This window comes from Mustela lutreola, chromosome X (assembly GCF_030435805.1).
Source record: "Mustela lutreola isolate mMusLut2 chromosome X, mMusLut2.pri, whole genome shotgun sequence".
In the NCBI taxonomy this organism is placed as follows: domain Eukaryota; kingdom Metazoa; phylum Chordata; class Mammalia; order Carnivora; family Mustelidae; genus Mustela; species Mustela lutreola.
The window spans coordinates 60,782,106-60,799,124 of NC_081308.1; the positions used below are offsets into that span (position 1 = coordinate 60,782,106).

General features: G+C 37.6%; 1 protein-coding gene across 9 annotated transcripts in view; it reads right to left on the minus strand.

The window, feature by feature from the left end:
• Window positions 1–17,019, minus strand: part of OPHN1 (oligophrenin 1) — a 593,829-nt gene that overhangs the window by 130,105 nt on the left and 446,705 nt on the right. For all 9 annotated transcript variants that reach the window (XR_009350083.1, XM_059158456.1, XM_059158455.1 and 6 more), the window contains exon 19: window positions 12,379–12,538. Coding sequence is in view for 8 of the 9 variants with exons in the window: in XM_059158456.1 (XP_059014439.1) it covers window positions 12,379–12,538 (160 nt within the window). In the remaining variant the exon portion in view is untranslated. The remainder of the gene's footprint in view (window positions 1–12,378; window positions 12,539–17,019) is intronic.

A 17,019-nucleotide genomic window follows, 5' to 3' on the forward strand; every position in this document is an offset into this window, starting at 1 on the left:
TGTTGTTTAATCTTCACATATTTGTGAATTTTCCAGCTTTCTTCTAGTTATTGATTTTTAGTTTCATTCCATTGGGGTTGGAAAAAATGCTTGGTATAATTTCAGTCTTCTTAAATTTGCTAAGATTTGTTTTATGACCTATCATGTGATCTATTCTGGGGACTATTCTAGGTACACTTGAGAAGAATGTGCATTCTGCTGCAGTTGGAATAAATGTGCTATATATATCTGTTAGTTCCATTTGGTCTAAAATATGGTTCATTTCTGTAAGGACCTACTTAGCAAGAGGCTTTCATTAAAGTTAAACTGTCCCTGCTCCCCTTCCCCCGGGGGATTCACTTAAAACAAGTCCTGGAAACCAGCTCCAGGTAACAAAGCCCAGATACAAGGGAGGGGCAGGCCAGGTAGAGACATCCAGTCAGTGGGGGGATGCATACTGTCTCCCTGGTTAACAAGGAGTATAGGCCCCGCCCTTTGGGAGCCTTTTGGGCGCCAATCCTAACCAAGTTATGATAGGCTAAATCAAATGTCTACTAGGGTAAATTGTAACTCATTTGGTAACCTGGCATCACTGTGGAGTTTACTGTGTGTGTTACAATCTCTTTGTTCACCTGTGCGTGGCCAGGCCCGACCGCATGGCCTTTGCCCTTAAAAGCTAGTCTGTGAAACAGAAGGGTCGCCCTCTCTTGTAAGAGGTGCATCCCCAAGCATTCGGTTAGATTCTTGATGCTTGGCGTGAAATAAAGCTTTGCTTGACCTTCGCTTTATATCAGTCTCCTCCTTTAATCACGGACCCATTATTGGGGCATAACAATATCCATTGTTTTCTTGTTGATTTTCTGTCTGGATAATCTTATCTATTGTTGAAGTGGAGGTATTTAAGTCCTCCACCTATTGTACTTTTCTCTATTTCTCTCTTACAGTTTTTGCTGATAGTGATTGCTAATTATATATAGGTGCTGTCATATTGGGTACACATATATTTATGATAGCTACATATTGTTAATGAATTGACCCCCTTATCATTATAGAAAGTCCTTCTTTATCTTTTGTTATTATTTTTAGTTTATTCTATTTTGTCTTATGTAAGTATAGCTACCCCTGCTCTCTTTTGGTTTCCACATGTCTGAACTATTTTTTGGCCTCTTTTCACTTCAGGCCTGTATGTCCTTAAATCTGAAATAAGTCTCTTTTAGCATATCATAGGGTCCTGTTTTTTTTTTTTAATCCATCTAGCCACTCTATGCCTCTTGATTGGAGAATTCAATCCATTAATATTTAGAGTAATTATTGATAAAATCTTACTAATATCTTATTAATTATTCTTTGGCTATTTCTAGCTCTATTTTTGTTCATTTCTTGTTGCCCTTTTTATGGATAAATTGATTATTTTTTAAGTGGTGTGTTTTGATTTTCCTCTCTTTATCTTTTGTGATTCTACTGTAAGTTTCTTGTGATTGGTGTGAAACTTACATAAAACATTTCATATAAAACAGCCTATTTTATGCTAATAATTTAACTTGGATCTCATTCCAATACTCTATACTTTTAGATTTTATGTATTTATTTGAGAGAGAGAGAGAGCAAGTGCACAAGCAGGGCAGGGGCAGAGGGAAAAGGACAAGCAGGCCCCCCACACTGAACAGGGAGCAGGATGCCTGTTTTATTCCCAGGAAACCAGGATCACGACCCAGTCCACAGGCAGACACTCAACTGACTGAGCCACCCAGGCACCCCCATTTATGCCTTTTTAAATATTGCATATCTATTAATGTATTGTTGAAACTAGCTAGTTTTCAAACTTTTGTCCTTTAGCTTTTAGAAATAAGTAGCTAACACATCACCATATTATAGTATTAGGGTATTCTGAATCTGCCTATATGCTTACTTTTACCAATGTGCTACATATTTTTCACATTACTGATTAGTGTATTTTTGTTACAGCTTAAAGAACTCTTCAGAATTTCTTGCAAGGCAGGTTTAGTGGTGATGAATTCCCTCAGCTTTTGTTTATTAGGTTTCACCTTCAACTCTGAAGGACAATTTTGTTAGGTAAAATATTCTTGGTAGGCAGTTTCTTTCTTTTAGCACTGTGAATATATCATCCTATTTCTCCTGAACTATAAGGTCTTTGCTGAGAAATTCAGGAATGGTCTTATGGGGGTTCCTTTTTATGAGAGAATAATTCTTTCTTGCTGCTTTAAAAATTCTCTGATCTTTAGTTTTAGACAGTTTTATTATTGTGTCTTTGACAAGTTGTTTTGGAATGAAATTTTGTGATAACTTATTAGCTTCATGAATGTAGATGTCCAAATCTTTCCCCAGGTTTGGGAAGTTCTCTGTCATTATTCCTTTAAGCTTTCAATCCCTTTCTCCCTCTCACTTCCTTCTGGGAGTACATTATTTTGCTGGAAGTACATTATTTTGCTTGATGTTGTCCCGTAAGTCCAATAGACTTTTTTCACTCCTTTCCATTCTTTTTTTTTTCTCCTTTTACTGGATAATTTCAATTGGTTTGTCTTCTAACTCACTGATGCTTCTGTTTGCTCAAGTCTGTTTTTGAAGTTCTTTATTGAATTCTTTTGTTCAGTCATTGTATTTTTCAGATCCAAATTTGTTTCTTTTTTGTTTTCTCTTTGTTGAAATTCTCATTTTTAAAAAAGATTTATTTATTTATTTTAGAGAAAGAAAGCATGAGCAGGAGGGGCAGAGGGAGAGGGAGAGAGAATCTCAAGCAGAATCCATGCTGAGTGTGGAGCCTGACATGGGGTTCAATGTCACGACCCTGAGATCATGACCTGAGCTGAAACCAAGGGTTGGACACTCAACCAATTGCACCACCCAGGTGTCTCTCAACTTCTTGTTTTGTTCTTGAATTGTTTCCTGATATTGTTACACTATTTATTTGTGTTATCTTATAGTTTCTGGGCATCTGTATAACAATTATTTTAAATTCTTTGTCAGCAATTCCTGGATCTCAATTTCTTTGAAGCCAGTTATTGGAGGTTTACTGTATTCCTTTGGTGGAGAAATGTTTCCAAATTCTTTCAGTCCTTATAGCCTTGTGTAGATATCTGCTCACTGGAAGAAGAAGTCACCTCTTTTAGACTTTATAGAGTTACTTTTGGAAAAGAAACCTTTCACCTATAAGTGGGGGCATGCTTAGGTGTGCTATGATCCTTAGTCTAGCGGTACAGGCTTCTAAGTGTGGGAGAACATGGTAGCACCAGGTCTAGAGGGAGTATGTTGTCTCTTTAGTTCAGGCTGCTGGGCTCCACAGGATTATCAACTGTGTGACCCTTAGTGAGCACTTCAGGGGGTCCACAGTGGATGCAAGTGTTGCTGAGTTCCCAAGTGTCACCTCTGGGTCCAGCAGCTAGAGATAATGACAGATAGCAGTGGTGGTTTGACCTGGTGGTATACACACAGTCAGCTGTAAGATCCAGTTAAAGGTGCCCATGTATAGGCAGGGGTCATTTGCAGACATACACATAGGGACCAGAGCAGACAGCAAGGGCTGGGGCTATCTATGGGCTCACTGGCTACTGCAGAGTTCCTGGACATCACTGTGATCTCACACGGGTGCACATTCTACCCTGAGGCATATATACATCAGTGGAGCTTGGTGATGGGGTTCAGGCTAGGGTGTGCAGATGCACAGCTAGAGGGACTAGCTAAAGGCAGGCATAGTAGTGTCAGCTAGTGATCTGCTGTGATCTGCCTGATCTGGGTCCACAAACAGCTGTAGAGGCCCTGGTTGTTGGTATGCTCACACTCTGCCCAAGGGCATGCACACTACAGTGTTACTGGTGATAAGGGTTGGGCTAAGTGCATGCATGTGCATGGAGGGCCAGCTACCAGTGAGCATAATGGTGCTGGGGGGACCAGGCTTTTGGCATGTTCAACCATGTTTGCACATTCATTTTTTAAAAATATTTTATTTATTTATTTGACAGAAAAAGACATAGTGAGAGAGAACACAAACAGGGGGAGTGGGAGAGAAAGAAGCAGGCTTCCCACCAAGCAGGGAGCCTGATGTGGGGCTCGATCCCAGGACCCTGAGACCATGACCCAAGCCAAAGGCAGATGCCCAATGAATGAGCCAGCCCGGTGCCCCATGTTTGCACATTCTTACCTCAGAACGTATGTGCTGTGGTAGAAGCCAAAGACAGGTATCAGACCAGTGGTATGCAGCTGCACAGCTGGACTAGACTAGCCCACAATGAGCGCACAGTGGTAGTGGTCAGCCTAGGAGACCTAGGCTGGCATTTTCCACTCATTAAGCCGCAGAGGCCCAAGCAGGCTGTAAGCATGTCTCTTGGGCTCCAGTAGGGGTGGCACAAGTCCCAGGCAGGTACCATTTTAAACTTGGGCATCTGCAGAGATCTTGGATGACTGCCAGTGTGGTTCCTGGGCTCCATCAAGGGTGAGGGAGTAGAGAGTAACTCAGGTGGCTGGCATTAGGGAACATGACTACTATGGGGAGAAAGCTGGTGAAATCTACAGTGGGTTCACACTGTTGAACACATACCACTGTTGAACTGTTGGCTTTAGCAGTGATGAAATCTGCTGAGTTTGCCTGCAGAGCAGGTATCTGTGAACTGTGATCACTCCCAGTGCATGTCTGTAACAGCCTACGCTTTTCTTCCTTATTCCTAGCCAGCTATGTACATCTCAGCTTTGCTAATCTGAGTGGGGTAAAACTGAAGATGGACCTTCACACAGTGCCCTGAGAGGATGGAGAAGCTGGTTGTTCACATTATTCTTCCTTTCATGGTGAGGGGAAGATTTTCTAGCTGGGAAGTTCCTTCTTGGCACTGAACAATGACACCTTGGAGAATGGGATGATATAGGCAAATGAAGTCAGTCTTTTTTCTCTTCTAGCACAATTATTCTCAGGTTTTTTTTTTTCTCTTGGTTCCACTGTGTTGCTAAAACTTCCTAAGTGAACTCTATAGGTATGCCAAAGCTATTTGTGTTCACAAACATCTATCCAATCATTGATCTTTGTGGGGAGGATGGAGAACCCGGGTTCTTCAATGTTGCCATTTTTCCCTCTAAGCCTTATGTTGCCTTTTGTTACTGATTTTTAGTTTGATTCCATTGTGGTCAGAGAAGACATTATGCATAATTCCATTTTTTTGCATAATTCCATTTTTAAGGTCTTTTTAAAGTTTGTTTTATGGCCCAGGATATGGTCTATCTTGGTATGTGTTCTGTGGCCACTGAAAATAAATTTATATTTTTCTGTTGTTGGTTGGAGCATTCTGTAAGTTCTTTTGGCTGATAGTATTCTTGAATTTTTCTAAATAATTTCTGATTTTCTATTTAGATGCTCTTTCAGTTGTTGAGAGAGATGTGTTATTTTTTAAAAATATTTTGAGTTTTTATCTAAATTTTAGTTAACATATAGTATAACATTAGTTTCAGGAGTAGAATTTAGTGATTCATCACGTATATACAATACCCAGTGCTCATCACAACAAGTGCCCTCCTTAATACCCATCAGCCATTTAGCTCAATCCCTGCCTGCCTCCCTCCATCAACCTTCAGTTTGATAATGATCATTAAGTGTCTCTTATGGTTTGCTTCCTTCTCTTTTTTCTTTTCCCTTATGTTCATCTGTTTTGTTTCTTAAATTCCACATATGAGTGAAATCATGTGATATTTTTCTTTCCCTGAGTGACTTATTTCACCTGGCATAGTACATTCTAGCTCTGTCCACCTTGTTACAAATGGCAAGATTTCATTCTTTATGATGGCTGAGTAATATTCCATTGTATAAATACACCACTTCTTTACCCACCCATCAGTCGATGGACATCTAGGCTCTTTGGGCTCAACAATTTGGCTATTGTTGATAATGCTGCTATAAACATTGGGGTGCATGTGCCCCCTTTGAATCTGTATTTTTTTATCCTTTGGGTATATATATACCTAGTAGTGCAATTGCTGGGTCCTAGGGTAGTTCTATTTTTAACGTTTTGAAAAGGTTTATTTATTCATTTGAGAGAGAGAGAGAGGATGAGAAAGAGAGAGAAGAAAGAGAGAGAAGGAGAAAGAGAGAGAGAGAAAAAATGAGCAGGGAGCAAGGAGCCTGATACAGGGCTCTATCCCAGGACCTCAAGATCATGACCTGAGCTGAAGGCAGAAGCTTAACCCACTGAACCACCAATGTGCCCCTCTTTTTAACTTTTTTGAGGAATCTCCATATTGTTTTTCAGAGTTGCTGCACCAGTTTGCATTCCTACCAACAGTGTAAAAAGGTTCTAAGAGAGGGGTGTTAAAATCTTTGAGTATAATTGTAAATTTTTCTACTTTTCCTTTCAGCTCCACAGATCTTTGTTTCATGTCTATGGAAGTTTTGTTGTTTACTACATAAAACATAAAGGCTTAGGATTTCTGTGTTTTCTTGAGCACTTTTTATAATTCCAGTTTGATTTATCTATAGTGTTTCTGAGTATATCTCATTGTATATATTTTTAGTGGTAGTTTTAGGTATTACATTTTACATATATAACTCATCACAGGCTACTGGTTTCAACATTTTACCTGTTTGCTGAAATGTACAAACCTTACCTCCTTTTAACATTCTTTATGCTCCCCCTTTTATAATGCAATTGTCTTAAACTTTTCTGTCGTATACATTGAGAATCACATCAGATCATACTGTAAATTTTGTTTTATCCCAATAGAGCTAAAACACAATTTGCTTTAACCATCAAACACAATTGGGAAACTCAAGAGGAAAAGGAAAGTCTATAAAATTTACCCATATATTTGCTTTTTCTATTGTTAATTTTTCTTTCCCGATATTTTAAGATTCCTTCTTTTGTTGTGTCTTTTTTGTTTAGAGAACTTACATTAGCCATTCTTCTAGGAGAGGTCTGCTAGCAACAATTTCTCTTAGTCTTCTGTTGTTTGGATTGAATAACTTCTGTTATTCTAAAAATTCAGTTTCTCTCCCCTGTCCTCTCCATTCTATTGTTGAGCCCATCCATTGGATTTTTAAGTTTCATTTATTGCATTTTGCAGTTCTATAATTTTTGCTTAGTTCTTCTTTATTTATATCTTCTATTTATTTGCTGAATTTGTATTTATTTTTTTTAAGATTTTATTTATTTATTTGACAGATAGAGATCACAAGTAGGCAGACAGGCAGGCAGAGAAAGAGAGAGGAGGAAGCAGGCTCCATGCTGAGCAGAGAGCCCAATGTGGGGCTTGATCCCAGGACCCTGGGATCATGACCTGAGCTGAAGGCAGAGACTTTAACCCCCTGAGCCACTCAGGCACCTCTGAATCTGTACTTCTTTGCAGAAACTTTCTATTACTTGGCTGAGATTCTCTATTTTTTCTTCAAATGTATTCCTAATGGCTCATTAAAGCATTTTTATAGTGGCTACTTTAAAATTCTTGTCAGATCATTAACATCTGTGTCATCTTGATGTTGATTTCTATTGATGGTCTTTTCTCATTTATGTTGTGATGAATCATCTTGGTAAGATTTTGACAAATGATTTTTGACTGAGGCCTGTACAATTTGGGTACTATATGAGTCTTGTTCTTACTTATATCTTCTGTTATAGCAGGCCTCCTCTGACACTACCACTATAAGGTAGGAGGAGCACTGCCTCATTTCTGCCAGGATGGAGTCAAAGTCCAGGTTTTCCACTTGTCTTCCATTGACATCTCAGTGGAAGGTAAGAACTTGTTGCTATTGCTAGGCAGGTGTAGGTGTTCAGACTTCTCACTACACCTCTGCTGATACCATTCTGGCTGGAGGAGGAGGGGTAGCTCATTACTGCTCCCCAAATGGTCTCTTCTCCACTGAAATCATAGTGTGCTAACCTTATTACCACTGAGTGGTGGTGAAAGTCCTGTATTTCTACCAAGCCTCCTCTGATGTTACTCCAATGCTAAATAGGCATGGGCGTCCAGGTGCTTCATGTAGTCTCCACCGATACCATTGAAAGTGGAGGATGGGGTCTCATTACCACCAGGTAAGGAGGAAAGTCTGGGTCCCCACTTGGCCTTCTTGACAGCACTGCATGGAATCAGGGGAGAAAGGCTCAGGTGATTGCTACAGCCTAGAAAAGGTAGAAATCTAGATTCTCCACTCAGCATTTGCTGGAAGGGGTGGAGGTAGGGCTGCGTTTTTCTTCTGTGCTATTTTGCTGGAGTAGAGAGGTTATTATCTAAATTGTTTCTGAGTTTTAGGGCTGTTCCTTTCCAGGTCCTTTGTCTAAAGAGAGTAGGCTTTTGTTGATACCTCTTTTGACTGCATCTGTTGGTGTTCTCAGGTTGTCAGCTTCTACACTACCCATCTGGGAGATGAGGCAAAGACAAAATCCAGGTGAGTTGTGGTCATGTCATTCCTCAGGTCCTAAGGTCCCTAGCCAGTCTGGTTCACCTTCTTCCTTCCATATTTGAGAGTCTTCTTGTGTTATTTTTATATATAATGCCCAGAGATTTTAGCTGTACTAAGTAGAAGAATAATATATGCATATAAAATATATCAAATATTTTAGTGCATGTATATGTGTATATATGTACTTTTTTCCATCACCAAAGTGACAAAAAATTATTTAAATGAGATTGGAATTAGGAGTTGAGCATAGGTAAAGGATAGAAATGTGTTCTATTCTGTATAGTTTGTGTTTTTTGCCAGATACATATATTGCTTATATTTTTAAAAAATCACCAACATTTAGAGCAGTAGGTACTTTTCAGTGCTTGTCCGACATGATATGTCTTGAGAAATTGAAACTTCTGTCCTCTCTTTCTTCTTAAGACTCTCTCATTTCCAGGGCCTGTGTCTCCTAGTTCCATCACTGACCAATCCTTCTCAATCTGTTTTGTAATCTCTTCTATTAGCCCTTCAAACACTGGCACTTCTTAGTTTAACATTTATTCTCTCACACAAGTATTCATTAGGCAAAAATATTCATTCATATTGTCTTAAACACCATCTCTATGCTGTTAAAGGCCAACTCTATTTCTCTAATCCTGTTTCCTTGTTTCCTTCTCTGACCTTAGATGTCACACAGGCTGAAATGCGTTTTTTTTCCCCTTTCAAATCTGTCCTCCTTCATTCTTATATATCTCAGTAAATGGCAACTTCATCCTTCCAATTGATCAGATTAAAAACCTGGAAGTTACCCATGACTCCTCTCTTCTATATTCCACATGTGATTTGTCAGCAAATCCTGTTGGCTCTGACTTCAAAATACATTTAGAATTTGACCACTTCTAATTTGACCATCTCCACTATTACTATCCTCATCTAAAATACAACCATTTTCTGATTGCACTGTTAAAACAGCTTCCTAATTAGTTTCTTTCCTTCTACCCTTATTTCTACACAGTATCCAGAATAGTCCTGTTAAACATAAATCAGATTGTGTTATTTCTCTTAAAAACCTCCCTTTTATCTTACTCAGATACAGTAAAATCAAAATCCTTCCAAGGACCTATAGAATTTACTCAGCTTTCTCTATTTTCTTTCTGAATCCATCTTCTTCTATTTCTTTTTTGTTTGTTTGCTTAATCTTTTTTAGCTGTTTTAGCTAAAAACGATTTTTGCACTTTGAACATGATAGGCACATTTCTTCTTCAGGGATATTGTGCTTACCATTATCTCAGCCTAGAATGCTTTTCTCTCAGATTATCTGAAAAAAAAAATCACTCCTTTATTTCCTATGAATCTCTGCTCAAAATTTGTCCTTTTAGTGAGTCCTTATTGTATTTTAAAATTGCAAAATCACTTTCCAACCCTTCCTATTCCTCTTCTCTGCTTTATTTTTCTTCTTAATGTTTATTACCATCTAATATACTATGTATTTTACTTATTTTGCATATTGTTTTTCTACTTCCTTTAGAATGTAAATTCTAAAGATGAATGTAAAGGGCTGTACCTCCAGGGCCTAAAATAGTACCTGGCAAATAGTGGGTACTCAATACATATTGGTTGAATGAATATCACTCAAGTAATAAATCAATAAATGAAATTTGGGCTTTAGACCAAGAGTCAAGAAATTACAGCCCATAGGCCTGCTCCCTATTTTATAAACAGAGTTCTATTGGAATATTCATTTGTTTATATGTTATCTATGGCTGCTTTTCCAATATAAAGGTGGAGTTGAATAGTTGTAAAAGATTTCTGTGACCTGCACAGCCTAAAATACTTACCATAAATATTTTCTTTGAGTAAACTTTGTTATTCCTTACTTTATTCCAGCTACTTCCTAAATACTGCTTTCTCAATATCCTTCAGGAATCTGACTTTCAACTCGCAGCAAATCGAGTTTTTTTTTTTCCATCTTCCCCCAAACTTTCCCATTCTCTATTTCTTATATTTATGAAAGACAGCCCCATCCATCTAGTCAGCCAAGTCAGAAATCCAGAGTTCAGACATCTTCCACTCCCGCATTTTCCACTTCTAATCACTAAGTCCTATGCTTTTCCATACATGTTCCTCTTCCCACCACCCTGACTCAGACTACAGTTATTTATTGATCTGACAATGGCACTACCCTCTCTCCTGTAATCTATCCTTCACACTACAGACAAGATAACATCTCCTGAATGTAAGTCTATCCATCATACTATTCTACTTTTAAGCAATGCTTTCCCAAGCCTGTAGGAACAATGACAAACATTCCAAACTCTTCAACGAGACAAGACAAGGTCCTTTTAGGACCTGGCCCTGTTTGCCTCCATTCACATCTCTGGCCACTGCTATTTTTATTTCATGTTCCAACAATACCAAATTTCTTGAAGTTTAAGGTGTTTGGCCTTTGTTCATGCTGGGTCATCTCCTTGAAATTTCCTTTCCCTATTTTCCTTTATTTCCACATTTAGTACTTACATAGGTTGTACTTCTCTGCAAGTACCCATCCTTGATAATCCCAAATTGTCCTCTATGCCCAATAATATCACCATTCAAAAATGATTCATCAGGCAGCATTTCATAGTGATTAAGTACATCAACTCTAAGCCGGGCTACTTGGATTTAAACCCTGTCTCTCTTACTAGCTAAGTAGCCTTGGACATGTGACTTTCACATAGTATAGGTTTATTATCATCTTCACATTTCAGCTAAAAAAATGACTATCAGAGAAGTTGTTTGATGTTACACAGATAATATAGAAGAGAATGCCAGTTGTAATCCAATATATATTATCTTATTTTCTTTTAGAAAAAGAACTAAAGACTAATCTGGGCACTAGAGGGCCCCAAATGAAAACTATACTTCCTTAACTCATCCACCAGATGTGACCACTGGATTATTTTGGAATGTTATTTACATACCATTTATTTACATAAAAGTGATATACGTGGTTTCCAGGTCCTGGCCTTAAAGGAAAGTGTTATATCCTTCATTTGACTTTCTTTCATCCTTCTCAACTGATATAATATAGAAGGTATTTATATGGTCATGCAGGTGAAGCAGTACCTTAGAGATGGCAGAACAACAAGAAAGAAGGAAACTGGGTTCTTGCCCCTGTCAAGTCACCATACCAGCACTGGAATACCTTACTGGACTATTTCCTAATCAAGTAATAAATGTTTCTTTTGTTGGAGCCACTGTGTTTGTATGTAGAGTCTTAGAAACCTAACCTGTATCCCACCAAATATAGGTTAGTGGTAATATAGGTGGTAAGTGGCAGAGCTTGGGTTTAGACTGTGTCATTAGACTCCTCCCCCTGCAGAAAAGTTTTTATTGAATTATACCTTCCTAGGATGTTACTGGCTGCTAGAAAGCTTAGAGCCAGATGAAGGGCCATCTGTAACAAGTGCACAGGACTTGTTAATGATTATTTCTTGTCTAGCCTCATTCCTGGATTCATTTTCTGTCTCTATACTTAATTTTTCTTTTTTATTTGACCTAATTATAATGTATAGTACCTTGAGTTTTATATACCATATAAAATATACCACGGTATTTTTGTTTTTGAAATGAGATGAGGTTTAAAAAGAATAGGTATTTCTTTATGGTTTCATTATACATGCAACACTTTTATATCTATCATCTTCATTTGTATATATGGCTATCTTCATATTAAGCTGTTAACTCTGTAAAGGCAGGAACAATGATTTTTTTTCTTCTTCTATACCAAGTACATCTGATAATGGTGTCTGATAATAAAATAGTTACAGAATTGAGCCTGGTGTCTGATAATAAAATAGTTACAGAATTGAGCAATATTTGCTAAATGAATTTCACAGTGTCAGAAATGCTATTAAATGCCATTGTGTCATAATGGAATTTCCTTCCATTACCAGCTTGAGCAAGGGAGGGAGACACAACTCTAAAAGTTGGTTAGGAGAAAGTGTCACATGCTTGGAGAAGTGATAGTGAGAACAGGGAATACATACCTTGATGAAGTGCTCGATTAGAATTTCCACCACAATGTTCTGGAATTTGATGTTCATCATGGCAGCAACAGTGTCCTCCTGAGCTCTCATCAGAGTGGGCCCAAAGATAACACCCATGTTGGAGGGGGTCATAAGATTCTCTTTGCTGTGCTCACATACACTGCCAAAAGAGAAAAAAAAATGATTAACAAAATTCTCTCCAAGAACTCCTTGTAACCAAGACTATGTTAAATGATATAGGGGGAAAGAGAAACTAAAAAGTAGGAGAAAAGGCAAGTCTAAAATATATACGAGAAGAAAATACCACAAAGAAAACAAGTAGCAAAGAATAAAAGATAGTATATTATTAGGTACCTAAGTGAGACATAGCTAACTTAGTAGCATTGTAGGAGTTAAGAGAAGGAGAGTAGGCAGCTATAGTTAGAAAGTTATTTAGAAAGACAGGAAAGAAGCAAGACAACATTCTAGGCAACAAATATAGCATGTATAAAGGATGCATAAAAAAACCAAAACACTTAGAGAAGTACCTACCAGCTTCACCAGTCTGACTTCAGTCAGGAATCTAGCCCCTCCCCCACCCCTAATTTGAAAGTAAAAAAACTCAAAGAGCTAGAAGGGATCTTTAAAATTAGCCCTTTATCATCACTGTCCTCAATTTACAGATGAAATCTCTCTCTCTCTCTCTCACACACACACCCCAAAACAAAAACAAAACGAACAACAACAAAAAAAAAACCCAGAGGTCCAAAGAAGAAAGGGGATTTCCTTGAAATCAGTCAGTCAGTCTCATCAGAGTAAAGCCTGCAATCACCAATATTCTGATTCCTAATCACTCTCCTTTCTAAAATTCTCTGTAGGGGCTTTGTAGCTCTTATAGGATAGGGCCGACTCTCTTCAAAGTTGCAATTTATAGCCTATTTTCTAATCCTAGTGTACAGGTTGGACTCCGAATCTGACCTAGGTTTGAATCCTAACAGTACCACTCAATTTTGCAACAGTATTAGTGACCTAACTTCTCTGGACTTCAGTTTTTCTGCATGCAAAAATAGTATCCACCTCAGAGGGCTGTTACATAGAGTAAATTGCTTTAGAATGGTATCCTGGAAATATTGCATTAGAAATCTCTGCTATTATTATTACCTCTTTAGGAGTCTCCATCTGAGGACTGCTGACCTCTGACACTCTCGATACACTATACCGCTTAGATTAGGTTTTCTGGCTATACCATGTTGTTTCATGCCACTCCTTCTGCTTAGAATGTCCTCTTCCTTCTGAATCTAAATAATGTCTATTTATCCTTTAGGTGACATCTCCTTCAGGGCTATCACAGCCTATTGTCCTCTTCTTGACTGACACCATTGGCAAGCAAATACATTACAATTTTCTGTTTCTTATCTGCCTCCCTTACCAGGTGGTAAACTTTCAAGTGCAAGTGCATGTGACGCATACAAAGCAGGTATCAGTTAATTATTTTTAATGGAACTGAGTGCCTCCACTGATCTTTCAAATAGTACTAGAGGCAGCAAATAAAGTATAGGAAGCTGTTTGGGGGCAGAGAGGTGAGGCAGTGAGACAACCCATCTCAAACACTAATTTTCAAACTCCCCACCACCAGGTAAATGCCCCTGAGAGACTGACCCCATCAATAGGCATGCTCTTTTTACTAAGTGGGTCATTGCCTGAGACAGAATCCTTAGACAAACCCTGATGAAATCTGTTAAGCCACTGACAAAGGCTGGGTTCCATTCACGTGATAATGAACAGCAACTATTCACAGGCATTTTTACTTTGGGGCTGGTGATGGGTCGCTTTAACAGTTTAAATATTTTGATAATTACCCTTATTATTTAACAACAATATTTTTGAGATGTTAAAATGGAAAAGCTACTCCATACCACCACCAAGTGGCTAAACCACTAGTAGCAAGGCAAGGACACTTATGTAACAGCCTCCAACATGTGTGAATGCTTATCTCCTTTTGTGAACTCTGAAAGGAATGGACTTCTGGTAAACGTGACAGAGCTCACTTAATATTCCCAACTCCAAAAAGGCAGAGTGTTTTATCTCTGAACGCTACATTCACAGAAGGTAAAGCACTTAATCAAGGTCACACAGTTTGTGACTTCATGGCAATACAAGGATTCAAATTCATATTTGTTGGGTCACAAGTCTTACAGTCATCCTATTGCATCTCAGTGCTTGCTTATCTAATTCCTGTTAAGGAAACACGCTTACAGGGTTCCCTTTAAGCTAATGCCACATTCTATTTTTCTAAGTGAGGTTCCTGGTATCCTATTCAGGACATTATTTTTCTTCTTGTCCTTCTTACAAGATTTGGAAGGTAAGCTATTTGGGAGGGAGATTTTTTTGCATTTGACATCTCTCTTTTTATTATACATTATCATTAAGAGGTATAATTCACACTCAAAAGTGTGAGATAATGAGAGAAATAAAATAAAAATAAGAGCATTGTTAGTAGTGAATTAGGTAGGAGTTTGTGATATGACTTGGCAGCAAACAGATCTTAAATTCTCTAGTCCACATGGACTAGCAAAAATGGATACAACTTCTGGAACATCAAAATTTAAAATAAAAAAAATGGCTATCAGAGAAGGTTGTAAAAAGCATCCAGTTTAGAAAAATAATTTTGATTAGAGGGCTTAGATCAGAGGTCATAAACTAAAATGTGTATAAAATAGAACTACCTTATGATCCAGGAATCCCACTTCTGGATATATACCTTGATGAGAGAAAAGCTCTCTCAAGGACTGATATACAAGGGAAGCCATTTTAGATTTCTTCTTTAGTTTTAGCATGACTGTACACAAACATTGTTTAAATCAAAAGCCTGATTTATGGCTCAACATGTATTCATTGTACACCTACTTTGGGAATGCACAGCCTAAAGGAAAACCATCATGTCCTTGAGATGTCAGTCAATGTTCCTACTCCCTATGATGTGGAGAACAAAGGCAAAAGAAATGTAGATAAAATTAAATTTCCTTACAACTTGCAGCCCACTGAGAAATAACCTGAGATATGCAGGGTGTGACATTCCACAAGGAACTCATTGTTACTTTAGTGTTGATGTTTTGCTAGAGATTTAAAAGGGACTTTAGCTTGACAATAGCCAGACCTCCAGGATCCTTTAAATTCTCTTTAACATGTGGAAATCCCTTTATTGACCTCCCTTATCTCTCTCCCTCAACTTGAATGTATATAGTCAATTGCTCCACACAGTCACAGTACACCAATTTTACCCATGGGTCCTATTCCATGCTTTAATAAAAACCTTCTGCACTGAAAATGTGTCAAGAATTCTTTCTTGACATTTTTCTCTCAGAAATTCAACATCACCTGCATTACTGTATGAAAAAACTTGTGATCCCTGTCTATGTGCTAATCTATAATATTTTGAGCCTTTATAAGACGTAAAAAAAGGATATAGACCCACAAAAAATGTTCATTTTCTGGAGCACTTCCTTCCTTGTAAAGACCATGTTTCCTGGTCAGCTGTCCTAACTTGGGCTCAAATGAAACTCTCTTTCTACTTTTATTAGGGATTCTGAAAGGTTTGTTCATTTTGCATAGACAATCCAAAGGAAATGAAAGAACTATATCAAAAAGATATGTGTAGTCCCATTGCAGTCTTATTCACTTTAGCCAATATATGGAAGGAAATTAAGTGTTCAACAATGGACAAATAGATAAATATATACATATAATAGAATGTTAATCAGTTTTTAAAAAGAAGGAAATTCTGCCATTTGCTACCATCTGGATGAACCTAGAAACATGTTAAATGAAATAAACTGGACATAAAAAAACAAATACTAAACAATTTTGCTTATATGTAGAATCCAAGATAGTCAGACTTAGAAGTAGAGAGTAGAATGGTGGTTGCCAGGAGCTGGAGGGAGGGGAAAATGGGAAGATGTTAGTCAAGAAGTACAAAGTTCCAGTTTTAATAAGATGATTATAGAATTAATAATACTGTATTATACTTAAAATTTGCTAAGTGGGTAAATGTTATGTGTAATCCCCACAAAAAGAAGAAAATTAAATTAATTATGAAATTAGATATATTAATAGCTTTCTTGTGGCAATTATTTCACAATGTATACATACACCAAACATTAAGTTGTATATCTTAAATATATATAATTTTTACTTGTCAATTGTACCTCAATAAAGACAGAAAACATAAAAACTGAAGCAGTTCATTAAAGCTGGTTCCATCACTTATGTGATTTTTGGCTTATTTTTTTTATCCCACTTATGTATTCTCTCATCTGTAAAATGAGACAGTTACTAGGTCATCGGAAGATGCTTCCAGCTCTGCCATCTAATGAATCTAAGAAAGTCCTTCTCTTGAAAGTAATGGGGGGGGGGGGAGTCATACATTATGTGTATATTGTTGGAAGAACAACAAGTGTGCTTGTCTTTCCCACAATAAACACCACCAACAACAGCACTATAAAAATACCAAAACAACACAAAACAAACCCAAAAGCAAATATCTCAAAACAACAAACAAACAAACAAAAAAACCCTAAAATCAAATAGCTAAAAAAAAAAAAAACTTGTATCAGGAAAGAGAAAAAGAAAAAAGAACTGGAATAAGCACAAGCCTCTCGATCC